The sequence below is a fragment of the Talpa europaea genome, assembly GCF_964194135.1.
Source record: "Talpa europaea genome assembly, chromosome: 6".
Lineage (NCBI taxonomy): Eukaryota > Metazoa > Chordata > Mammalia > Eulipotyphla > Talpidae > Talpa > Talpa europaea.
This window is the reverse complement of record NC_140072.1, coordinates 54,131,938-54,157,627: the sequence shown is the minus strand read 5'-3', so window position 1 is coordinate 54,157,627 and position 25,690 is coordinate 54,131,938. Positions and strand designations below refer to the sequence as shown.

The window sequence follows — 25,690 nt, the reverse complement described above, 5'->3', positions numbered from 1 at the left end:
ATTCACCAGAGAGAGTGGGGAGTAGAACAGGCAGATCTACAGAAATACGCTGCTGAGGGGAGCAGTGGGTGAGACAGGAGAGGTCTGCTGTGCCATGTGGGTTGCTCCCTGGCTGGCCCAGGATCTAACTCATGCTGCCGTGGCTGGCAATAGCTTGATAGCACTGTGTCTTTAACCCCTGCGCCACCAGAAAGGCCCTGACTTGTCCTTTTCTTAAGCTCCCAATTTGGCTTCATACTTTATATTATTTATTCCTGAATCTTGGCTCAACTCCTAGGGCTTAACCTATTGGCCTCAAGCTAGTGGGCATTTTGCATTGCCTTTCTACTTCCTCTTTTTTTTTTTTTTGGAAATTTAATTTTTTTTATGATTTATTTATTTATACAAGATCGGGGTACAGACCAGATGCACGGGAGGGTGAGAGGATTCACCAGAGACAGAATGGGGAACAGAACAGGCAGACTGACTGAAATACACTGCTGAGAGGAGCAGCGGGCGAGACAGGAGAGGTCTGCTGTGCCATGTGGGACCCTCGCCAGCCGGCCGGGATGGAACCAGCACGGCAGAGGCTGTGGACAGCTTCACAGCGCTGTGCTCAACTGCCTGCGCCACCAGGGGAGGCCCTACTTCCTCATTTTTATAGTAATTGGTTATGTACTTCTATTTGAGTGAACATGATGATGAGTACCTCTCCACTCAACTCCATTCATACTATCATAGATCACTCACTATGCTAAAATTCAACAGCAGAAGAAATACCAAGAAGAGGTCATCCCAGCATTAAGAGATATTCCTATTAGTAAAGCAAATGTTTTCTTGCAGCCAAAGAACTTTATTACACCACAAACTGAATTGTATGTAGACTAACACCAGGAATTTGCTATAAGTTTTTGACATAATTTTTGACCACAATTATTTCAACTCTCTTATTAATAAAACAGTATAGAAACTTTTTTTAGAAAGTTGGATTTCTCTTAAAGTTCCATTAATATAAATGTTCACAATTATTAGTCATTAATGAACAGAATAAATTACTGCATTACCATATAAAAGCCTTCAAAAAACAAAAAATATCTGTTGGAAATGATATGGCCTCAGCTTCAAGCCATCTAATTCCTCATGTATTTGGATCACTTTGTGCTTAAGCAGAGCTGTCTTCTTCCTCCACACCCCACAGGCATCCCTTAAGTCTGCTCCTTTGTGGAGTGGAGGATGGTTCTCAGGAAGGCCTCTGCTGGGGAACAGCCTTGGTCTAAAGCCAGTTCTCCTAAGGGTGGTAATGGGGTTACTCTCTGGAGTCAATGTCAGTCTTCTTGGCCTGCAGGACAACTCATTTATGGTTCAGTAAGAGTAGACACATTTGGAAGAAACTGACAGAGACATCAAGCCAATTCTTAAGGCAACTGAGGAGTTTATTTCTAGCAAGCAGACAGAAGGAAGGTGGGATTCCCCCTGCCTGAGGTTCAGGGCTCAGAATCGGGCAGGTGCTTGTGTGGGAAGTGACCACACTTTGGGGGTTGAGTCTCTCATTATCTGTGCCACAGTCACCAGGGGCTTTGGGGCAACTGCCGGGATGGGCTGCTGCTCATTGGGAAGAGGGGGGCTGCCTTCTTTGCCCTCCTGCTGGGGTTCAGCAGAGTTGAGCAGCACCTGAGTGGTTGGGTTCCACACGCTCACACCAGGAGCCAGCTTCATTACTTCTGGCAGAAGCATAGGCTTCCACATCACCTGAGACGTGGCCTCGAGGATCGGAGGCGCAGGATAAGGCCACCTGTGAGGATCCTGGTCCTCCTGGTGCCCAGGGTCCCGGCCCTGCGGAGGTATGTGGGCGCGGTCCGCCCACAGCTCGCCCAGCAACTCAGCCTCCCCATCCAAGCCTCTAAGCCACTTGGCACCTGGCCACACTTTGGGGCTGCGGCTTTGGGCCCCGTCTGTGAGCGCCGGGTGCGTGGCAAGAAAACGGAGGCCGGGGGTGGGGAAAGGCAGTTTAGACCCGACGCCTGGCAACGGTAGGTCTAAGCTTGAAGTGGAGAACTGGCGTTTTGGACCGCGGTCCAAGGTGCAGAAAGGAACGTCCAGCGAGAAAGGGAGGAGGGCTTGAGGCTCAGCCGGGCTTTCGGTGTTCCTGCTCCGCGGGCGCCCGCGGGAGGCTTCCAGAGGGCGCGCCTCGCAGTCAGGGATCAGAACCTCGGAAGTTGGGCGCACCCAGTGGCGCGGCAATCGCGCGGGGTCCAGGCGCGCCAAGGCTGCCCTGCGACCCCCTCTGTGGTGAAGGCCGCTCGGCCGCCTGTCGGCGCGCGGGGGCCGCGGCTGCGGGAAGTACGCGCTGGGGCTGAGCGCGTTGGAGCCGCCCACAGAGGGGCTGGACGCCGACCCGCCGGAGGCGGCACCCGGCACCTCCCCCTTTTTGTGCTCCTGCAGGTCCCCAGTGGCGCCGGTCCCGGATGCGCAAAAGTACAGGTCCTTGAGAGAGAACTGGGGGCTGAGGGCCTGTGCCCTCGCGGCGGAGGCCTGGCGGCTAGCTACCCGGGACAGGTCCAGAGAAGGCCGGGGGCTGCCCGCGGGAGTCGGCTCCACCGACTGTGGGAGGGTCGCCGTCAAAGACCGGTCAGAGGGCTGGAGACCTTTGACTAGGTCGTCCAGCTCTTCTAAAGAACCTCCGGGCTCTGCCTCCTCAAACAGCTCCGGAGTGGGTGGAGGGCCCGTGCTGATTGTCAGCTCGGGGGAAGGCTCTGGAGAGCCTTGACCCATCCACGATCTTGCTAAAGGGGTGTTGTCCATGCTCTCTCGGTCCTGGAGAAATGCAAGAGGGTGAATGGCAAAACAGCAGAAAGGGGAAAAGGAGGAGGAGTCCAGAGAGATCCAGAGGGAAACTTAGAGCCCGGGGCGGGGGTTGCGGAGGGAGCTGGGGGCTGGCTTACTTCGCCTGGGAAGGTCTGTTCCAGTCCGGGCGAGGTCGGTGTGCGCAGCACCGGCACGGATCCCTGAGCCCAGGCGTCTGTCGTGCACACCGAGGGCTCCTCGTCCTCAGCCCACGTGGGGTCCTCGGCCACTGCACGTTCTCCCTCGTCCCGGCCCAGGAAGCGCCACTCGATGATCTGCAGCATGGCCTCCCTGGCCTGGTTGATGGTGAACGGAATGCACTGCGGAGGCGAGAGAGAGTCTCAGCTCAGCAGAGAGGGCTCGGGAAGAGCGGGAGATGGGTCTGAAGAATCCAGATTCAGGCGCACCTGCCGTTTCAGGTAGACTTTGAAGGCGGAGTCCATGACTCGCGTCAACAACTCGTCCAAGATGTCCACCACCACGCCTTCGCCCTCCTCAAGAGCTGTGAGCGCTATCCACTCCGCTTCGTTGAGCCTCCCAGGCACAATGTCCACCTGCGGCACCGGCACGGTAGGCGGCCTCGACTTCTCTGCTTTGGATCGGGTCACCCCGCGGTCTCGGGCCTGCCTCTCCTGCCTCTGTGGGAAAGGAATGCCAAGGAAGTCAATCAGGGCAGGAAACCGAAGTGTGAACGGGAGAAGCAACTACAAGCTAGAAGAAAGCTTTCTCAATTAGTCCAGTAGGAAGGAAAGTCTTTTGAAAGAGACAAATTATTAAGAGCCTACCATGTGACACATACTTTTTAGGTTTGACCTATCTAATTTAATGTCCATATAGTCCGCTAAGCCCATTTTGTATTCAAACAAACTGAAACTTGACAGAAGTCAGCCATTACTGGCTTGGGTCACACAGTAAATCCAGGCTATTTATAGCTCTAACTCACAAACCTTGTTTTTACACTAGTTGAAAGTGTTCAAAGTTCTTGAGAGTTCAAAGAATTAGAGAATGAGGAGTCATTAAAAGATGCTGGAATTGGGCCTCCCCGGTGGCGCAGCGATTGAGCGCTGAGTTGCGAAGCTGCCCGCAGCCTCTGCGGCGCCGGTTCGATCCCCGGCTGCTCCCCAGCCACCGGAGGAGGGTCCCACATGGCGCGCAGACCTCTCCTGCCGCCCGCTGCTCCCCTCAGCAGTGTCCTTCGGTCCTTCTGCCTGTTCTGCTCCCCGCTCTGGCTCTGGTGAATTCTCTCACCCTCCCGCGCTTCTGACTGTACCCAGTGCATGTATAAACAAAAACAAACAAATAAATAAATAAACAAACATGCCTCTATTAAAAAAAAAAGATTTCTTTAAAAAAAAAAAGATGCTGGAATTATTGTTGTTTACAGTCTCTTTTCCTCCCCAGTCAAAATCAACATACACCTCATTTCAATACACACACGTTCTGAAGTGCAAATAAAAACACCCAACATATTCCCTGGTTGGATATTGAAAACATGTCTAACAAAAAGAACAGATGGCTAATTGAGTGCTAGTTACATGATGGCTAATTATATATATGTATAAATTCTAGATGGATTAAAGGATTAACATACCAATAAAACAAAAATACAAACAAAAAATTACAAATAGGAAAAATAGGTTAAATTGTCATATAATTTCTGGATGAGAAAGCCACTGCCTAAAAATAAAAGCAATGTGAGAAATAAATAGGTAGATAGGTGTAAACATATAGACCAAATTTTCCTGTACTTACATTTTAAAAATCCTAATTACAAGCTGATATTAGTTACCACTTACTGATATACTTAAAATGTGCCTAATTTACATATTTTAAAAACATTGTAAATATCACAAATATTGACTCAATTCCTACATTTTTTAGACTGTATTCTATTTTTATCCCCATTTTACAGAATCTTCCCAGAACCATCCAACAAGGAAGTAGTGGAGTCATAATTCATAAGCAGATATGGCTGACTCCAGAACCTGACTTTATCCTTCCTCCCAAACAAAATATATTTGTGACAAAGATAAAAGAGTAAATATCTCTAAGTATATAAAAAATTCATATGATAAAAATCATAAGATAAAAGCAAAGGGCATAACATTTTACAAAAGTGAAACCGTAGATGACTAATGAACATTTGAAAAAATGTCCAACATTCAAAACTATCAATTCCAGTTTTATAAATACACCCAAAGTCATATTATATGATGACTAAAGGTAATACTTAGGAATACTTTGTAATGGCATAAGAAAATAATGTGAAGGGCCTCCCCTGGTGGTGCAGTGGTTGAGTGCTGGGCTGCGAAGCTGCCCGCAGCCTCTGCAGTGCCAGTTCGATCCCTGGCCACTGGCGAGAGTCCCACGTGGCGCGGCAGACCTCTTCCTCAATCTGCCTGTTCTGCTCCCCGCTCTGGCTCTGGTGAATTCTCTCACCCTCCCACGCTTCTGACTGTACCCAGTGCTTGTAAATAAATACATAAATCTTTAAAAAAAAAGAAAAGAAAAGAAAAGAAAGAAAGAAAAGAATGTGAAGAAAAGGAAAACAACAAAATTGTAATATGGATATGTTTCCTATTTGCTTCACTTCTCTATTTTATAAGTGCTTTACAATGAATCTGTTTCCTATCATAATCAAGAAAAATACACTTAGAACAAAAAAGTATAGTCCCCCAAAATTCATTTTAGGGACATTGGAATTTACTAGTAGATTCTTGAGAGCCTCTTCAACCTGGTTTCCCTCAACCTGGTTTCTTCCAAAATTTACCTACAAACACAATCTTCCCAAACTTTTGCCTCCCCACCCCAACTTTATTACCTCATACCTAATGTTCCACTAAATTAATTCTTCCTCATATCTGATGTTTCCTAAACCTCATACTGAACCCCAGTTCCCTTAAATCTCATTTTTCCTCACTGCTGGTGAGAACAGGCCCAGTGGCAAGCCCAGGGGATGGCCCAGAGCCCAGTAAAGGTTTGGCCAGAGTAGGGCAGATTGGACAAGAGAGGCAAGTAGGTTTCTTGGCCTTCCCCTCCCAGGTTCTCATGTGACATCCATGATAGCAAGCTAGACGTGGCCTAACCAGAGGGACCAGAAATATTGTTCTACAAAGACCCTTCAAACGTTTTCTTCTAAAGTTTCTTGGTTTTTAAACAATTTGACTTTCAAATGTAGTCTCAGAATTGTTGTTTCTCAGAATCTATTTCTTCCTTCTGAAATTCTCAAAATAGATCATTTGTCTCGTAGTACTCTCCCAATACCTGACCAATTCTGATTTATTCATTTAAACGGGCTTATATGCATTAGCTATATCCAAAGTCTTGTCCTGGGACTGCACCACCCATTTGATCCTTTCCTTCAGGTCAAAGCATGAGTGACACGAAGTAGGCGTAGGTTTTCTGCCCCAGTACCAAAGAAGCTTCCAAGGTCACCCTGAATGACTGCGAGCTTCGGGTGGCGCGGGGCTGCACTACGGTTGCCGACACCGCCCTGAACGACTGATCCCGGTCCTTGTGCACCCACAGCTGAGCTGAAGCTCACCGAGCCTTCGTGAGCCATCGCGGTAGCTGTAGCTCCAATCTACGCCCGGGTCTCAGCAGTTTTCCAGCGGGCTGTGTCTGCCGCCGCCTAACGGTCGCCCCAGCAACCGCGCCGCCCGCCGACGGCTAGTACCGCCCATAGTTGCCTCAGCAACCCCGCCGCGCGCTGCACGTTCGGGTGGTTCGCCCCGCCCAATGACCGTGCGTACGTGCGTCGTCTCTAGGGTGGCGGCGGATTCAGAGGGACCGAACCATCCCCGAATCAGGCAAGCCGACCTAGGGCTACTAGTGTGACCTCTCACCCGGGCTGGGTCTTCGGGGAGTGGAGCCGAGCCGAGGGAGGAAGGAGTCGGGACTACCCTGCCTCATCCCTCCTTGGCTCGGTCGCTTGGAGCCACCGGGTGCTGTGCGGTCACCATGCCTCTTCTGGGATTATCCCATCGCCCATGACTAAGCCCGGGAGCTCCCTTCTGCTCCGCGAGAACCTCCCCATTGCATGCGATCCCTGCCCCCCCCCCCCCAGTCACCGTCCTCAGGGTCCCCATCACCTCATGACCCAGTCTGCGAGGTGTACCTTCCCACCCCCTCAGGAATCTCGGCTGTTGTCTGTTTCGCCCTCGCCTGCTCATTCCAGCATCTCTCCCCTAGGATGTTCCGCCGAGAGCGCTGCATCCCTCTTCGAGGCTCGGCTGCCGCCCTGTGCAACAACCTCAGTGTGCTGCCGCTGCCAGAGCGCAACCTCACACATTTTGGGGTAGTGCATGGACCCAGCGCCCAGCTTCTCAGCGCATCCCCCGAGGGTGTGTCCTTAGCCCAGCGCCAGCTGCACGCTAAGGAGGGAGCTGGAGTGAGCCCCCCACTAATCACCCAGGTGAGGCAGAGTTGGGACTGGTGTTGCTGAACCCAGCACTAACCACTGTTCTGTGTTCCAAATATCAAGGAGTAGGCCTTCCCTAATCCTCTGAACTTTCATTCTTCTGAGTCCTCTTGTCCTCTGCTCAAACCATTTCTTCCTACTCCACCCTACCTCCTCCAGGTCCACTGGTGTGTACTCCCTTTCCGAGTATTGCTGGTACTCACCTCACATCGCGGAATACAGGTAAGAAAATGTCCTCCCTGCCCACCCCCCACTACAGGCTTTTCAACTCTTTAAGGGCCCTAGGCCCTTCTCCCACTTGCCTCTAAACACTTCCAAGCACTACAAAAGTGCCCAGCCCACTTTTCCCGATTTCTCATTTTCATTCCAATTTCCCACTTCCCAAGTGCCATCTGTAATGTCTGCCGCTTTACTAGCTCTGAGACCTTGGGCAGTTTAGTTAGCTCCTCAGAGCCTCGGTGTCCTCTATAAAATGGGAATAAATGTAGTGCCTCCCTCGCAGAGTTGTTCTGATTTAGTGGGCTAAGACTAACGTGAGTATGTAACGTACTCAGCACAGAGCTCAGCAAAGGTCAACTAGGTTGTCACCTCATCCTTTCCCTCATTTTTCAGATGTATGAGTCTGATGGCTCCGTCATGGTCTTTTGGCATGCACTGGACTCTGGAGATGCCTCTCCAGGTATCTGCAGGACTGAGTGTGATGAGGGTAGGAGTTGGCGGGGGCTGAGGGAGGCACATTTCTGATAGTTTTCCCCTTTCATACTCAGTACAAGCTGTGTTTGCCAGAGGAATTGCTGCCAGTGGCCACTTCATCTGTGTGGGTGAGGGGGCCAATACCAGGCATTGGTGGGTGCTGGGGTGTAGGGGTATGGGCTTTAACTGGGAGGATGCTGAACATCTGAACACAGTGTGCAGGGTTAGATGGAAGAGTAGGAGTGAAGAGAGGTCTGAGAGATTCCAAAAAGCTATGGAGGGGTTCAGAAGGGCAGGGTGGAAATGGATAAGGGTAATGAATAGAGGAGCAGGGCTGTCAGAGTGGTGAGTGGTGCGTTTGTTACTAAGATGCCTAGGATGGAAAAAGTGCAGAGTGCCTGGAGACCTGGGAGGATCAGGAAGCCTTCAGTGGGGGCCCTGGTTCTACAGGAACATGGTCAGGCTTGGTACTGGTGTTTGACATCCCACCCAAGGGTCCCAACATTATACTGAGTGAAGAACTGGCTGAGCATCAGACACCAATCACAGACATTGCCACCGAGACTGCACAGGGCCAGGTGAGTGGATTCCCTCAACCGTTCCAATAAGCTGGAAACCTTTCTTACCCTGGGAGGCAGGGGACCTGAATTTGAGTCTTAGCTCTTCCACTAAGCAGTTAGATGACTTTGGGCAAAGGCAGCACTCTCCTAGGCTCCAGCAATCTCAGGTCCAGTGATGAAACCAGAGATACTTTACAATTACATGGCATTTAATAGTTCACTAATACTTTTCAATACTGGTGTGCATTGAGGAGCTCTGACAGAAGATTTCCAAGATGCTTTCCAGCTCTGACTTGTGCAGCTTCCTTCTCTGAACTTGGACAAGTCCTACCTTTTCCAGCCCACCCTCTCCAGAAAACCTTCCCCAATTCCAGCTCCCACTGATCTCCCTAGCAGAACCCTGAATTGGCACTGCCCTCAGTGACAACTCTTGTCTCCCCAATTGGATTGCAAATCTCTGGAGAACTGAGTATGTATCTTTTAATTTGTATCCTTCACTGCACCTGGCCCAGAGTGGGGACCCATGGGTTTTGTAACCCTGGGGTTGGAGTTATCCAGAGACCCACTCTAGTCATGACTGTGACCTGCTCACTGCAAAGCCTCCAAAAGATCATAACACCATGACTTCATCCATGCAGTGAGGACAACTCTGTTGCTCTCTGAACACATGGTGTGTATAGTGCAGGGGCTGGGGAACGTGTGATGACATGAAACTCTAAGGAAAACACAAAAAGCATTTGTGCTCCCTGAAGGAACCTCAGGCCTACAACCAGGATGCCATCCCTGTCTCTGGAGAGGCAAAAATGCAAAAAGGCAAAAATGCTGCCTCCTTCCCCCTCCCACCCTGTAAACAGGACCTAGCAGAGGAGAAAGGGAAGGTGATCTTGCCTTTTCTCTTAGGACTGTGTGGCTGACATGGTGACAGCCGATGACTCAGGCTTGCTGTGTGTCTGGCGGTCAGGCCCGGAATTCAAATTATTGACCCGAATTCCAGGATTTGGGTAAGTGAGGCAGAAGGGGCTGAGGCTTTCCTAAGGTGGCCTCAGAATGGGAAGTGGGCTTGGGTCTGGGGAAACTAAAGTGGGTATCCCCCTTGCAGGGTCCCGTGTCCCTCGGTGCAGCTGTGGCAGGGGACTGTAGCAGCGGGCTATGGGAACGGGCAGGTACGCCTGTACGAGGCCAGTACAGGGGTGCTACATGTCCAGATCAACGCCCATGCTCGAGCCATCAGTGCCCTGGACCTGGCTCCCGAAGTGGGCAAGGTCAGTCTCCTCCATCCCCACATACCCTTGTTCCTGGTCTGGGAGGTTGAGAGGAAATTCACACACGTGTCTCTACCACTCAGTGTAGCCCTGCCCGGGCACTCCCACCTGTGCCAATCCCGTTGGCATGCTCCAGATCTCACTCATCCTCCTTGTCTTTTTTTTATAGCTACTCTCAGCAGCTGAAGACACCTTTGTACACATCTGGAAGCTGAGCAGAAACCCAGAGAGTGGCTCCATTGAGGTGTGCGTGGTGAGAGGAGCAGAGTCGGGGGGTGCCCAAGCAAGCTGCAGCAGTTCCTGAGCAGCCCTTCTCTCCCCTAGGTGGAACACTGCCATGGTGAGTGTGTAGCCGACACCCAGGTGTGTGGTGCCCGGTTCTGTGACCCCTCAGGCAGCTCCTTTGCTGTGACTGGCTATGACCTCGCTGAGATCCTGAGATTCAGCAGTGTGTGAAAGAAAAGTCACCCTCCTTTTTCCCTGTGCTATTTATAAAGTATGTCCTCCACCCAGTCCTTGTCTGGTTGTTCAGTATCACAGTCATACTTCATAATGGGTGAAACAAGCTCCAGGGAAGAGGGGATAGGGCAGATCCCCAGACCAAGCAGAGAGGCAACCTACTGGCAAGAACCAGGTAAAGGCTGCAGTTAAATAACTTTAATGGTGATGTGGGAGTCACAAGGGAGGTCCATTCCCTCCTAGGGCTCTTCATCCATCCTCAAAGCTGGTTAGTGCAGGGAGGTAGGGCAGGATTGGTTCCAGTTTTCTCCCAGGAAGGGTTTGGGGGATCCCAGCCAGCCCCAGGAATGAGTCCCTCAGCACCATGGCAACCATAACTTAAGAGGGCCTTCTGTTCCCTTTCTCAGTCTCCCCCCAGTCCAGCAGAGGAAGGGGAGGCCAAGATGGCCAACCTGCTACAGACAGTGCCATATCCAGAGCCCAACTGCACGTAGGCTATCTCCTCTTCTGGCCAGATCCTGTTGCCACCACCTGTCTCATACTGGTGACTGGAGCCAAGTGCGGGGTGGCCCTTTGCTGCAGAGACCTCTGGACCGTGGGGATCGCTGTGGAGGCAGAGGGGCAGCCGAGCGGGACACCCCAGAGGAGTGGTCTGGGGGAACAGCATCCAGGGAGAATGTTCGGGGTCGCCCCCAGGGCAGGGGTTGGGTCCGGGCTGGGGCTGGGGCCACTGATGCAGGCGAGCAGGGGTTAGGCGGGGCAGGCTGGTCTGTAAACATTGCTAGCCAGGGTGGGGGCGTCTCCAGTCTCACACCCTCCCGCTGGGCCAGGATGTCTGTCACCGCTGCGATGTCATCCAGCGGCTCAATAGCTGTGGCACCAGGAAGGGGTTAAGGGAAGGGGGCGAGTCAGAGCTCAGGTCTCAGGCCTACCCAGCCCTGACCATCACCTGTCACTGTAATAGGAAAGCAAAGCCCGGATCTCAGCCGAGATTGTATTATCTTGTAGGAGCAGCCCTTCAACTGGACCTCCTGGAGCCCCGGGTTCTGATAAGACTATAGGATATAGGGTACAGGGTGGTCAGGCATGGGAAGGGTGTGGGCAGAAGTGGGTGAAGAAATCAAGAAAGAGGAGGAAAATGAAAGCAGTGCCAGGCAAGTGAAGCATCAGAGGAAGAGACAGGAATCCGCATGCAGAAAGGGAAACAGAAAAGAAGAAATTAGGAAGGATATTCATGAAATGAATCTGGCTTTGGGGGGGTTTTGTTTTGAACTTTGTTTAGAACTCTGAGAAGAGCTGGAGAAGAGAAAAAAAATACTACCTAACTGGGTGGGTCTTGGGTTCCCAGAGATTTTTCTTAACCCAAAGTGTGCTTTCTCTCTGTTTCCATTATCTGGGTCCTCCTGAAGCCCCCAGTCCCACTTCCCTTCAGGTTCCCAGAGGACACTTTCACTCACCCATTTCATGGTACAAGGACCCCTGCTTGGCCAGTGCTGGGGGTGGTTTCCGAGGAGCAGGGGTTTCAATTTTCATGATTTCATCGCAACACTGCTTCCACTGACCTGAGGAGAGAACAGTGATTGGGGATAGGGAGGGGAGAATTGAGTAAGAGCCAGGCTATCCTCTCTCCTGCAACATCCCCTTCCCCTCATTCTTGAAACAGAGGCCTTTTGTAAAAGGCCAGTGTGTGCGTGTTCCCCCACGCACATACAACCCCTTCCAGGGGGTCAACCCAGCCCCTTCCTCTTACTCATGTCAAAGAAAAGCTGCCACAGAGCCTCCATCCAGCTTTGTAGGGCTCCCCGACTCTCTGTCTGAAGGGTGTGTGTCACTTCATCCTCTGAATACTGGTTACTGATGCTCAGGGTGAAGGGCCGGCCTGCAGCCTGGTCCTGCTCCCCAGCCCGCACTCGAGTCTCCTGCAGGAGAATGAAGGGGTCTGCTTTCTCCTCGACCCTGGTCACAGAAGTCAACAGTGACATCAGGCAGACTTGATCCCCGGCCAGGGAGCTGATCCACATGGCGCAGCAGACCTCTCCTGTCTCGCCTGCGGCTCCCCTCAGCAGTGTATTTCAGTGGATCTGCCAATTCTGCTCCCTACTCTGTCTCTGGTGAATCCTCTTGCCGCCCCCGCCACACACACATACCTCTGGCCTGTACCCCAGTTCTTATATGCATAAATAAATCTTAAAAAAAAAAAAAAAGTCGGCAGGACAGCCAGCAAAAAGACTGGGGAACAAAGTGGGGTCACTGGACTTGGGTTTAGAAAATAAACCAGGAAAGAGGGAAGTAGGTGGAGAAGGAAATCTGAGGGGAAAGCTGAAAGGAGGATGAAAAATCCTAAATCGGGGGTGAACCTTCTTGGAGATTTGGCAATAAAAAGGATGATCCATTTCCAGTGATGCTAGTGAGGGGGAATATGGTCCCCAGCTGGCCCCACAGCTGTTGTGCTGTTAAGAGCAGGAGGTTCACTTTGATGGCTTTGAGCTCTGCACCCCCACCCCCAGGGCCCTAAAGGAGAGGCCCCCTCAGGCCCTGGCACTGGTGGTTTCACCACTAGGGGATCCATCACCTTGTTGATTGCAATAGTAAACAGCGGCTCTTCCCCAGTGTCTGCATCTTCAGGTCGCAGGTAACAGAAGAGGTTCGTGCCTTTCAGGACTCCATGCACACGAACCCAGTCCTGCAGCTCCCCAGCTTGCTGCATAAATGAATCATGGTTTTCCTAGGGGAATTACAGCCCCCAGTACCCTTCTTCCCAGGCCCACAGAGGATCTGCTCGTTTCTGCCCACCCTCTGTCTGATCTTTCTTGCCATACCCCTCCTTCCTCCACCCAGATCTTGATTTTTTATTAGTCCTACTCCTAGGTGATCTAGCTCTTCTCTGCTTTCTCCCTGTTCACTTCTGATTCACAGGGCCCCCTCACCTGTACCCTGAGGGTACCACTTGCAGTAGGCTGAGTCATGCAGAGAGGCTGAGCCACCAGGCGGCAACACACGCTACCATAAAGGGGCAGCCAGGCGGGGTTCTCTTCTGGGGGAGGAGGAAGTACAGCGTGAGGGTGAGGAATGAGAAGAGGACCATTCAACAGCTCCTCTTTTCTCTATCCATGGTCCCCCACGCACATACATACTCACCATGGCTGGCGAGGGTGAGGTCGTGTGTGCGGAACCCATCTTGCACTGCTGCCAGGGTGAGTGAGGTGTGAGCCAAGAGGTGGTAACGAGGGCCACTGTAGAACAGATGGAGAAATGGGCCTCAACTGAGTGAGGAGCATGTTGGAGAGCAGGAGCTGTAAGGGCCAAGAAGGCCTGCTGCATTGTCCAGGCTGCCCCATGGAAAACTAGCTTGCCTCCCCCATAGGGGTTGGGAACAGACATTTATTGAGTTCCTGCTGTAAGTGCCTGGCCCTCTGGTTTATATATATTAGCCCTCTTATTCCCACGACAACCCTGTCAGGTTGGTGGCATTCTTCAGTTAATACATGAACAGCTTGAGGCTTAGAGAGGTTAAGATATTTTCCCATAGCTTATAACAGGTTGGTGGAGCTGGAATTTGAAAACATCTCTGTCTCCAAAATCAGCATTCTGTCCATTACTCTAGAGGTTCTCAAACTGCTCCTTAGAGACCCAATGGTTTCATATGGTGCCTCTAGGTGCCTTTAGGCACTAACTACCACAGGGCCCAGACTACCCTCCTCCAGCCAGGGTACTCTGTTCTATTCGCATAAGATATACCTGCTGCTGTAAAAAAGCTAAGACCCCTAGCTGTCCCTGCATTCCAGGTGGTCCTCTCAGTTGGCTCAGCACAGCTCTGGGGTACAGGCTAGAGTGCCTTCCATCTATGTGGCTACTGCTCATACTTGTCTGATTTCACATCCTGGCAGCAGTGCATGGATTCTCCATGCTCAGCAAGTTCACAGGTCACCTACAGCCAGATATAGGCAGCTGAGGGCAGTGGGGGCTCAGGGTCTTACCCAACGGCCGGGGTGGGGAGCAGGATGGGACTGCTCCCTGAACCTCCAGCATTCTCCAGTGATGCCCTGATGCGTCTCCCAGAGGAGCGGCCCAGAGAGCTGCTGAGTTTGGTGGCAAGCCTCTTGGGGGCTCCAGCCAGGGCCCCCTCTTCTTCCACGCAGGCCCCATATAGCTCTAGCCGCAGTTCAAAGTCCGGCCCTGCCCCATCACTGTAGGAGTGTGGGAGGAAGAAAGGAAGATGGTCCTGGGGAAGTCCAGAGAGGCAGGAAGGGTGTGGTACAAGTACAGAACAGTTCCACAGGACGGGCCCATCTCCCTCTCCTTCTCCCCACTCCCCTGTGGCTGCTGCACCTCAGGTTTGGAGCAGAGCAGAAAAAGGAAGGAGCTACAGGAATGAGGTACTCACAAGAGCACATTGTTTTGAAAGGAGATGTCGGTGAGGGTCCTGTCCACCAGGATCATCTCTGTGTCCTGAATGTGTTCCCCTAGCTGCAAGAGCAGGAACACAGCCCAGCGGTGCAGGTCTGGGGACAAAGACTAAACTGGTCAGGACGTAGCCCCACAGGAGTCTCCAACTTCAAGGTCACGCCCTTGAATTTGTCCCAGGGTGTGGAACTCACCGCCTTTGTTCTTGAAATACTCTGTGTCCTTCCACATGAGTGGAATCCGGAGGTCTAAGGAGCATAGAGGTAGGAACAGACGTTGAGACAGGGCAAGGGCTCGCTTGTGGCTGGGCAAGGGGTCCAGCAGCTGGGATAGTTGTGCTTCTTACCAGAGATGCAGACCCTGCCCCGGCAGGGGGAGCGCTCAGCAGGGGGTCCGCTGTCAGAAGGCCTGTAGGCAAATTATAATGTCCTAGACTGCACTCCCCCTTGTCCCAAGGGCTCGAGGGCACCCAGCCCCAGGTCCCAGCCAGATTGACAAAGCAGGGCTGAGGGACTGTTAAGGAGATTTGTTGATTAAACCCAGGAGGTGGCTGAGCTTGGGGACACTATAAACACATTATGACAGCTGATCATATACACAGTGCTCAGGGCTCCTCCCCATCTGAGCACCCTCCCTGTCCACCTCCCCAGACCCCTGGACAAGTGAGGCCTTGAGGGGACAGATGCCCACAGAGAGACTCCCTTTCAAGGGCTCTTCTCCATTAAAGCCCAGGCTTAGAGGAGTTTGCAGACTTTTCTTTCAACAAGGGAGGCTGCTCATCTCTGCTCTCTCATCACTTCTTTGACATAAAAGGGCACTGGGTCAGTCCGCAAAGCAAGTTGACCAGCTTTGATGAAAGGAAAAAATGCAAATAGGGAACATTTATGTTCCATTTGCCACAAGCCCCCATACTTCCCTCCCCCTTAGCTTTGATTTCTCCCTTACCCTCCTGGCTAGATATGCTAAGCCTTCCCAGTGTCCCACATTCCCCAGTCCCTCACTGCAGGGCTCCAAGCACCTTGCCTTCCTCCCCTCCCTGCCCATCATGAGGAGTGACAGCTTGTGTCCCCCTCCTAAGGTGACAGCCAGTTTATCCAAGCTAATTCATAATGCCACTAATGTAATTGGTGACTTAATAGGGCCTTAAACTAAATGATGTGATGCTGATGACAGTGTGTTTAGTTTTCAGGGTCTGGGGATGCACCTGCAGTCACACTATCTAGGCCATGTGGGGACTCAGGCAGGGCAGAGCACATGATGGCCAACTCCCAAGAGACACAAACTCATAGGAGAAGTTGTCCTCCTATCTGCTTGCCCTCCCTTTTCTGTCTTCCCATGGGGCTTCATGGGTAAGCTGTGGACTGCTCCCAGCATCTTCTTGTGTCAGCCTTCACTGATAAGCTGGGGGGGGGGGTGCACCATGCCAGTGAGGGCTGGGACTTTTCCCCTCTCAGCCTCCTGGGGTCACTCAGGCTACTCTGCTAGAAGTCAATTCTCCAATTGACCAATTCACACAATTCCGAGAATTGACCAATTTGCCAAGCATTTTCTCGAACATTTTAGTTTTACCACAGCTTCACCTCAACCACTTCACTGAGATTTAGCCAATCAGCAGTCCTTGTCAGTGTAGCTTATGTTTCACATTCAGAAGCTGAGCCCTTTTAGAACACACAAACTAGTTTATGTGAAGGGATAGGTTTTTCCTTAAGCAATTTGTTCATTTCCTTTATCAGTTCCTGCCTCTGATGGTGAACCCCAGAACTATGTCAGTCTGTGCTAAATTATCTTTCCAGAAACCAACCAGCCAGTCTCATCACAGGCTGGGCTTAGCAAATTAGCGCTTTTGCATTACTGCCCCTCAGACTCCCAGCAGTTCACCTGAAACACTGGCTTTCCTGAGTCCAGCCCTAGTGACTCGCCAGTGCACTCTGGGCAGCACACCATGTGGTGAGACACCAAGGTATCTTCCGGGCCCCAGATGGGGAGGTCATCTTCAGAGTAGTCCCTACTCTGTGGACACACACGCTACCACTTACCCCAGAAGGCCTTGCCACCCCTTTGCTTACCTCCGGCCTGTCTTCTCCAGCACCTGTGCCTCCTTACGCCGCTGCAGCTCACCCATGTAGCTGAGGATGCGGCTGTTGCACACCAATAGGCTCTTGGTAGCCTCCAGAGCCTGCTCACGCTGGGAGCAAGCTGCCAGCAGCTTGCAGGCCCCTTCCCTCATCCGAATCTCATGGTCTAGCTTTCTCTGCAGCTCTGTGTCCTAACCAGAGTGGGCAGAAGAATGAGAAGGAAATGTGAGTTAGGACAGCCGAAGCACCCTCCAGTTCCCAAATGGTTGTGGCCCATGAGAAATTGACGAGAAGCTTGTTTCAAGGCAACTCAGGAGCAAGGTTAACTCAACCACAGCTACTTAAGAATAACCAGTGAAACTTCATAAAAATACAGATGCCTTCATGCATTTGGTGGTGGAAATATAAATTCCCTCAGCCTCTTTTGGATGCAATTTAGAAAAATCTGTAGAAACTACAAATTCACCTATCCTTTGCTTCAACAGTCCAATATCTCAGAGTTTATTCTACAGTTTCAGGTATGAACAAAGCCATATGTACAAAAATATTCACTGCAGCATTGTTTTAAACACCAAGATTTAAAGTCTTTTAGTCTGCATTGGTTCAATAAGCTATAGCACATCTATAGTGTAGTACATTGCAGACTTTAAAGAGTGAGGTGTGCAGATATGAAACAATCTTCAAAACATATGAAGTGAGAAAAGCAGAACAGTACTATGGCATGCGACCACTTGTGCCTGACATGTACATGCATATACAACACAGAGATTCATAAAACAGTAGTGGTTACAGTCAGAAATGGAAAATAGATTTATGATACTTGATATATACCTTCCTTTACTATGTACTATTGAAAATTATCTTTCCTTAAAAAAAAAAAACTTCTGAGTTAAAAAAAAAATTACCAAAGGGCCTCCCTGGTGGCGCAGGGGTTAAAGTCTCAATGCTATCAAGCTGTCGCCAGCCACTGCAGCTGACCCACATGGTACAGCAGACCTCTCCTGTCTCACCCACTGCTCCCCTCAGTAGTGTATTTCAGTGTATCCACCTGTTCTGCTCCCCACTTTGTTTCTGGTGAATCCTCTCACCCCCTGCACCTCTGGCCTGTACCCCTGCCCTTGTATGCATAAATAAATAAAAAATTAAAATCTTTTTAAAAAATGATCAGGCCCCAAATCAGACTTGAATGCATTTTATTTTAATTCCCCAAGTGATTCTGAAGTGCAGCCAGGACTGAGGACCACCAACTAAAAGGAATGAAAACATAATAAAAGTCATCATGGGCTACCCCAAAGATTTAAGTGATGAGGAGGGGACATCTTGATAAGGGATAAGTAGAGAAGGGACATACCACCTGAAGAGTTCACCCCACACTGCACAAAACCCTGAACACCCCCCAAATTAGTGATTCAATACCTGCTAACCCTCTGAGCTTAAGAGGTGAGGAGAAAGGCAAGAAACGTGGACGGAAAGGCAGGTAAGTAGGAGGTCAGGAGTAAGGGGCTGAGCAGACTGTGCATAAGGGCCAAGGGGAGGCAGTGGAAGAGGCCCCAATATTCTCAGGAACATTCATTCAGAAAGAAGGCCTAGAGACAAGAGCACCAGTTTGACAAGATAAGTCTGTCCTACCAGTCTTGAGACACTGGGAAGAAACATTTTTAAAGCCCCGGGCATTTTACTCAACCTCACCAGGACTCAGTTTCTCCATCTACAAAATGAGGATGGAAAAAGTCCCTATTTCCTAGGGTTATGAGTGTTCAGCAAGACAGCAGTATAAAGCATTTAGCACAACATCCAGCACGTGGTAAGCACAAGTGGTAGGGGTGCTTATTTTAATGATGTTACTTTGCCCAACAAACACTGGACCATCTCTATGCTGGCCAAGGCTCTACATTTAAAATCCTGCTGGGAGGTGAGAGATGCAGACATTAATGGCTGCTCTCTAAGTGCAATGTCATGGCATAAACATACAGAAAACAGACGTTGTTCGTTTCTGGCTGAGGTGATGGGGAAGACTTCAGAGAGAAGGTGGAAGACTAGCATCATTACAGTGTACAGAGCAGTTCAAGAGAGAAGCCAAGTGGAGCCACTAAATTGGAAGACAGGAGTGAATGTGACCACCCAAAACTTGTCTTCTTCACATCAGCTCTCTTCTGCAGCCTGTCCTTGCTTCTGTCCTTGGTGGCTCTAGCCTTCAAGTCTCTAAGACCTGAACACCCCAAATTCCTGCTTCCAGAAGCTTGTCCAACCTTCCTGCAGATTCTTGCTTCACCATCTATTTTCTCATTCATTACCCCTCACCCCAGCTCTATCCACCTGCTTCCGTTCCTGACCTTTCAGAAATATGCCAAACCAGTTCCAATACTACCTCTACCAAGAAGCCCTCCTAGACTACAGCCCTCCCTTCTGCGTACACCTGTCTCTGCATCAGTGTCCCACCTGTACCAAGCTTAGCCACTTGCCAACCTTCATCCCATCCTACCTCCAACTTCTACCACAAACATCCCTAAATGAGTGAGGAGGGGGACAGAAAGGGGTCCTCAAGCCCCTCCTGCCCACCCTCTTAGTCCCGCCCCAGCACTCACGGATCCTTCCCTCTCCCTGTCCATTGCACGAGTGGCACCGATGCAGGTGGCGAGCCAGCCGGGTCTGGGGTGCCTTCTGCTCGCGCAGCCGCAGCCGCCCCCGCCGCTCCTGGCGGGCGTCGGTGACATCAGCTCCCAACTGCCGCGAGAGCAACCAAGGGGTTCCCGGGTGCGGACGACGGCCCCTCTGTGCGCCCGGCCAGATGAGGCGCTGGACTCTGGAGGCGCGACCACCGACACCCGGCAGCGGCGGGGCGGTGCCCCGGGACTCCCAGAGTCCGGGAAAGGAAAAAGGCTCCTGGTCTTGGGGCTGTGCTTGACTTCAGGAGGCGAGGAGGCCCCTCCTGCGTTGTGCTTGCCCCTCAGAGTGACCTCTCAGGAAGGGGATAACTGGACTAACTGGGGCAGTAGAGAAGTCGCTGGCCATGGAGAAAGCCCTGAAAGCGTAGGAATGCCGACCCAGAAGCCCGCACCCCACACACACACACACTCGGATTCCACCCCCACTGCAGGGCCTTCTGGCAAGAATCCAATCTCCCATGACCCCACAACAAGGAACACTCTAGAGAACCCCACTCCTGCCCTGCAGAGTGGGCAGAGCAGCTTTGAAATCCTGTAGCAGGCTCCAAATCACCATACCTTGCCCCATCGCCCCACTCCAGAGATAATTCCTTGTTGCCTCTTAACCCACACACCCCCTCTCCCCAGGCAGGCAGCAATTTCACCATGCTCTCCTGGGAAAGAGCCCAGAACTGGATGTCAGCCAGACCTGGGTCAGGGCTCAGGGGGCTGAAGGAGGATGAGTCACGGGCAGATGCTGCAGCACACATTAGGCGCTCTGTGGACATCCTTTCCCATCCCTCCCCTTCTCTTCTGTCCCTGACTTCCTGCTCTGCCTGTCATCACCCCTGTCCCTTCGGAATCTCCCCAGGGCTAAGTTCAAATCGTGGCTTAAAAGCTTAACTCGCTGTGAGAATTTAACCTCTGGAGCCTCAGTTTGTAAACCAGGGAATATTTCATCTCCTTCATAGCTTAGTTTGAGGATCAGTGGGAAAGTCTAACCTCAACTTGGGTTCAGCACAAATTTAAAAACAACCTTTCTCATTCTTACCTCCCATTTACTTGCAGCTTAAGTCACCTTCTCCAGAAAGGCTTTCAGATTTATTCTTCCATGACTACCACTCTTGCCAATCTCTGAAACATCAATGTCTCCCTTTTGGGGGGAAGAGGAATTGCTGAACAGCACCCGCATGGCTGAAGCACAGGCAACCAAAGTGAAATCTAAGCCCCCACCTGTACTACAGAACTTGGGCACACCTCCCATGAAGGAAAAATTACATGGAGGGAAGGTGCTTAATTTAAACATGTAAGTAACTAGACCGGCTCTATACAATAAAATCTTCTGCAGTGATAGGAATGTCCAGGGGTCCTCTAGCACTTGACACACAGCTACAGCAACTACGGTACAATATTTTTTTAATTTTATTTCACTTTAATTTCCTAAAATTTGAATTTTTAAAAAAAGATTTACTTATTTATGCATACAAGTACTGGGGTACAGGCCAGAGGTGTGGGGGGGAGGTGAAAGGATTTACCAGAGAGAGTGGGGAACAGAACAGGCAGATTGACTGACATACACTGCTGAGGGGGAACAGTAGGAGAGTCAGGAAAGGTCTGCTGAGCCATGTGGGTCACCTCCCCTGGGGATCAAACTCGTGCTGCAGTGGCTGCAGGTAGCTTCACAGTGCTGTGTCTTAATCCCTTGCACCACCAGGGAGGTCCCCCTAAAATTTGAATTTAAATAGTCACCTGTAACTATTAACATGGATGGAGAGGATTATGGATGGCAAATGGATTTTATCTCATGGGCCAACACTGGGTAATCTGTAGTGTTGGAGCCCCACTGGCTCATTGGGTACTTTTCTACACATTCGATAAAGGTGACCCTCTCCAGGCAAATAGCTAGATAAAAACAGCTCCTCTTGACGCAGCCCCAAAAGAGGCCAGGACTCCTGCCTTTGCTCAGCACCTTTGCGAAGGTCACAAAATGCACAATTTATGCCAAGGTTGTGCTGGAAAAGATTCTGAGGCCACATCTGGACTTGTTGGTGAAGAGTGCCACAGTTGACTAGTAATGTCTACTATGACCCAGGGAGGTGTGGCGGTCTAAGGGCCGCAGGACATGTGCAATAAATTGCCACTCCTGATCTGAACGTGTTACACTCCTGCCTTTGACCTCTCTCAACAGCAACCCCCTGCAAGGTCCAGGCAGTCATTTCCACAGCTACATCCATCTTCCCCACCTCAGCAAATGACCACAACACCCACACACCTGGAAATCATCTTGGAGTCCTCACTTTGCCTTAACCCCCATGTCCCATCTGTCAGCAACCGGCCAAATGTACCACCATCATTTGAAATTCAGCCCCTTCTCTGTCTCAACCATGAGCATTTTAACCACATAGCCAGGTTCACTCTCTTAATGCTGTAACAGCCTCCTATCTCTCCCATCTAGTGGCCCTAGATGGGCCACTCTCCCATGCTACCTCTCATGTCAACCCTCTTCGCTCCCACCCCCCAGCCTGCCTAGCCTGTTCTCCACAACATTCATCATTTAAAAACATGGTGAGGGCCTCCCTGGTGGCGCAAGGGGTTAAGACACAACCTATGAAGCTCTCCGCAGCCACTGCAGCACAAGTTCGATCCCTGGCCAGGGAGCTACCCACATGGCTCAGCAGACCTCGCCTGACTTACCCACTGCTCCCTGCAGCAGTGTATATCAGTCAGTCTGCCTGTTCTGTTCCCTACTCTGTCTCTGGTGAATCCCCTCACTCCCCACACCTCTGGCCTGTAGCCCAGTTCTTGTATGTATAAACAAATAAATTTTTTTAAAAGAATAAACAAATTAACAACTCTACCATTTCCAGGGCCAGTAGAAGATTTCCATTCTGCCCCAGAATCCCCTTTCCTTTCTCCAGTAGGTTCATACCCTTCCCTCAAACCTCTCTCACATCGACCTCCTCTCTTCTTTCCATCCCTTGCAGGAGCCCTCTGTTACAGAACACATAGACACACCCACCCCAGAGCTTCCATATATAGGTATAAAGACCCTATCACCAATATGATGCTCTGATTGGCAGCACTGAGCTTGGGTCCACACACAGCACCCACTGCAAGGCATTCAGAACCACACATCCCTCTCCCCACTTGGAGCATGCCCTCCCCCCTCAACCCCAGCTGGGAAGGGTAAGACAGAGGCAGGACTGGGACACATGCAAACGAGCTGATGTCCAGGGGTGGGGGGCGTTACCTCCAGGCTGAGCGCCATCTGCCGAATGTAGAGCATATTCAGGTCCTCCAGGATGTGCAATCTGTCCTGCATCTCTGTGCCCCCTAATGCCCCTTCCCTTGTTGAGCCCTCCAGAGGGGATGGGGGCGGGCAAGCTCTACTGTGCCCCACAATTCCTCCTCCCACTGCTCCCCTGGTCTTGAAAGAAGTGGGCAGTTCTGGAGCAGAGGCAGCCCTTGTCTCTGCACTGGTGGTAGACCCCTCTGGCTGCACACTTTCCTTGCCTACCGCTGTTCCAGGACCCTGCTGGGAGGCAGACCAGGCAAGAAAAGAAAGCGAGGTGAGGATGAGCCCAGCTCCAGGAAGGGAGGCCTGCTGCCGAGGGGACTTTGGGCACAGAGTGTCCAGTCTTGCTTTGGTGGCAGCTGTTCTCCCAGCTGTGGAAGAAAAAGGCCCTTTCATTCCGACTCTGGTCCCTGCCCAGCCCCCGCCCACATCCCTGGCGGAGTGGACAGAGAATCTGTGTGCCAGTATAGCGTGAGGGGCAGGCACAGCTGGAAGGGGGCAGGGAGGGGACGCCTCATGCAGGTTCCAGAGAGTCTTGGGGTTTGTCCTGAGGCTGAAGTTTTCTGAGAGGGGTTCTGGCTTAGTTGGAAGAAGAGGGATTGAGGTGAGGTCTTGAAGGGAGAGTGAAGCCTTCAGGAAGTGGGACAAAGGGGCAAATGAGGTCCAATCCCCAGAGCCACCTCTTCCAACTTGGAGCCCCCATCCAGCCCGCCCCGCCCTGGACTCACAATTACCTCGTTTTTTCCAGTGGCAGGGAGGAGAGGGAGGGAGAAGGCAGGGGTGTGCCTGTCTGCTGCTGCCCCCGCTCCCCTCTGCGGGCCCCTTCCCTTCCAGACAGGAAACCAGCCCCGATTCCCAGCCAGCTGCAGCTTTGCCTATCCCCTCCAGCCCAGGCTCACGAGTCACACTCCCCTCGGTCGCCGGCCGGGTCCTGCAGCTCCGCCCCGCTCCACCCGCGGGCCCCGGGGGCAGGGCTTATCCCGGGGGCCGCCCCCGCTCGCAGGCGCCTCCTCCGGGTCTCCCGGCCTCGCCCCTCTCTTCCCAGCCTGGGTCCCACGCGGAGTTGTGGTGCGGGGCCCGAAAAAGTCCACTCCTCCAAGGCCCGCTAGCTTCTGAGTCAGTGCAGGCCCGGGGCGCCGGGACGCGGGAGAGAAAGGGCCTTTGTTCTGCCCAGCTTGGGGGGAAAGGGCAGAAGCCAGGCCTGGAATCCCGGCCGGGAGGGAGCCGGGGGAGGGAGGAAGGCCCCCTCACTTAACCCTTTACAGACCCAGAGGGAAGGGGAAGTGCCCTTGGGGACAACCGCTCCGCCGCGGCTACTCAATCTCTCAGCCCCACAACTTTCAGCGCCTCCCAAGCCTCTTTAGGGAGTTACAGGTGGGGCTCGGCCCGCGCCGCGTGGGGTCGTCAGATGGGAGGCAGGACCCCTCTCTGGCCCTCGGGGAGGAGGCTGAAAGTGCAGGTGGGAGGAATAACCCCACTTCGTTCAAAGGGCGCGCCCATACACACAGCACCCCAGTCCTCCCTCGGGGCCACAGGAGCGCAGCAGGTGGCGAGGCTTCAGCCTAGGTAAGGCGCAACCTGCCCTAGCAGCCGGGATTGCTGGTGGAGTCTGACCCAGAAGGCTGAGACAGCTGTGGGACGGGCCCGGCCGCCGGAAAGGGCTCGGCGCCCAGGGCGAGAGTCCGAGCTCTCCGCTGGAGCCCGCCTACCTGCCCACCATCCTTTGCCAGGAGTGGCCGGGAAGCGGCCGGCGTCCAGGCATATTTTTGGAATAGGGCCTGAGGCCCCTTCAATTGAGGCCAACCCCGGGTTGTTCCAGGCGGAGGCAAGCCACCCCGACCGGGCCGGGGAACGGCTGGGGTGGCACGGGTCCGATCAACGCGCAGTCGGTCGGCGTCTTACTTTTTAAGTCCACCGCAACCGGTTCCTACCCGGGCCGCGGCGTCTCCGCCCCTCGGCGTGCGCAGGGCGGGGGCGGGAGGCCCGGGCGACCCGGGCAGCAGGAGCCCGGGCAGGGGGAGGCAGAGACGCGGGACACGCACCTCGGGCTGGTCGCAGAAGAGGCTGAGTCGGAAGCGGCCGCGTTTGAACTCCATCTCCAGGGCCGAGCCCCTGGCCACGGTGACCCGGCTCCGGTGGTTTCGCGCGAACATGCTGGAGGCTCCGCGCTGTGCCCGCGCCGTGCGCTCCGCGCCCCACCGGGCTCTTTGGTCTCCTTGGTTTCTGTCCTTCGACGATCCTCCGCCTGTCCGACCGGGAATCTCCCGCTGCTCGGTTCCCAAACTCCGCCTCCCGAGACGACACCTGGGCCGGGCAGGGCGCGGCACCCTGCTCCTCCACCCCCGCCAACGGCCCAGCTGGCCCAGCCAGTCCTCGGGGCGCCAAGCACCCCTGGCCGACAGCCCGACGGCCAGCGCACCCTACACCTCCGGAGGACTGAGGGGGCGCGCCGTCCCTTCCGGGCTGGGTCCCAAGCACCTCACCTGAACAAGGGGTGGCCCCAGAGAAGCCCCACCCCCCGACCGCCCCACCTGGCAAGTTCGACTACCTGGGCGCGGAAAATCCCGGGGCCAGGGGAACGCGTCTCCGCACACAGTGGCTCTAGCCGGGCCGTTCGGACCGCGCCCAACCTCATCGCCTGGCAGCTTCGGACTATTTCAACTTCCTACAGTCCCGAATGTCTGTGCTTCATGCCCCGTCTTCCCTAGGCTCCATTCCACGGGGACCCGCCCATCCCGAGTGGCCACAATTCTTGGGGCAGTGCTTTAGCACTTCTTGGAACCGGGTTCTGTCGCTTACTAACCGCGGGTCCTTGGTTCCGCCATTAACTTTGAGAGCTTCAGTTTTCTCTTCTGTTTAATGGGGAACAGTCATTTTCCCCACTCCTCAGGTTGCTGTGAGGATTACAGCCGAGAAGGAATGTAAAATACCCAGCATAGTGCCTGGCACAAGACAAGTGCCCCGCAAGTGACGCTACGGAGAAAAGGAGCAGGCGCCGCATTTTTTTGCCCTTGGATAGGGCGCCAGGGACCTCAGCTCCCTGCACCCAGCTGG

At 52.7% G+C, this 25,690-nt stretch overlaps 3 protein-coding genes across 8 annotated transcripts; 1 reads left to right on the top strand and 2 right to left on the bottom strand.

Moving 5' to 3' along the window:
- Positions 1–1,470: 1,470 nt before the first annotated feature.
- Positions 1,471–6,385, bottom strand: LOC311171775 (uncharacterized protein C2orf81; the record flags this gene model as incomplete). The annotated part of the gene is made up of 4 exons (XM_084234833.1): positions 1,471–2,793; positions 2,922–3,143; positions 3,231–3,461; positions 6,368–6,385. 4 exons carry the CDS (start codon positions 6,383–6,385, stop codon positions 1,471–1,473), a joined length of 1,794 nt encoding a protein of 597 aa, XP_084090959.1.
- A 630-nt stretch (positions 6,386–7,015) lies between these two features.
- WDR54 (WD repeat domain 54) lies at positions 7,016–10,214 on the top strand (the record flags this gene model as incomplete). Its single annotated transcript, XM_084235892.1, has 9 exons — positions 7,016–7,237; positions 7,403–7,465; positions 7,856–7,922; positions 8,011–8,064; positions 8,387–8,514; positions 9,397–9,497; positions 9,596–9,758; positions 9,928–10,002; positions 10,083–10,214. The coding sequence occupies 9 exons, from the start codon at positions 7,016–7,018 to the stop codon at positions 10,212–10,214; spliced, it is 1,005 nt and encodes a 334-aa protein (XP_084092018.1).
- Positions 10,215–10,753: 539 nt separating this feature from the next.
- RTKN (rhotekin) lies at positions 10,754–24,789 on the bottom strand (the record flags this gene model as incomplete). Of its 6 annotated transcripts, none has more annotated exons than XM_084235278.1 (12): positions 10,754–11,088; positions 11,675–11,779; positions 11,968–12,136; positions 12,790–12,918; positions 13,145–13,251; positions 13,356–13,450; positions 14,195–14,404; positions 14,602–14,719; positions 14,816–14,869; positions 14,968–15,029; positions 16,688–16,887; positions 24,679–24,789. In XM_084235278.1, the coding sequence occupies 12 exons, from the start codon at positions 24,787–24,789 to the stop codon at positions 10,754–10,756; spliced, it is 1,695 nt and encodes a 564-aa protein (XP_084091404.1). The 6 variants fall into 6 exon arrangements, with proteins under 6 accessions (XP_084091404.1, XP_084091405.1, XP_084091406.1 ...); XM_084235279.1 differs by lacking the exon at positions 24,679–24,789 and adding an exon at positions 22,592–22,663; XM_084235280.1 differs by lacking the exon at positions 24,679–24,789 and adding an exon at positions 19,282–19,305.
- Positions 24,790–25,690: the final 901 nt, after the last annotated feature.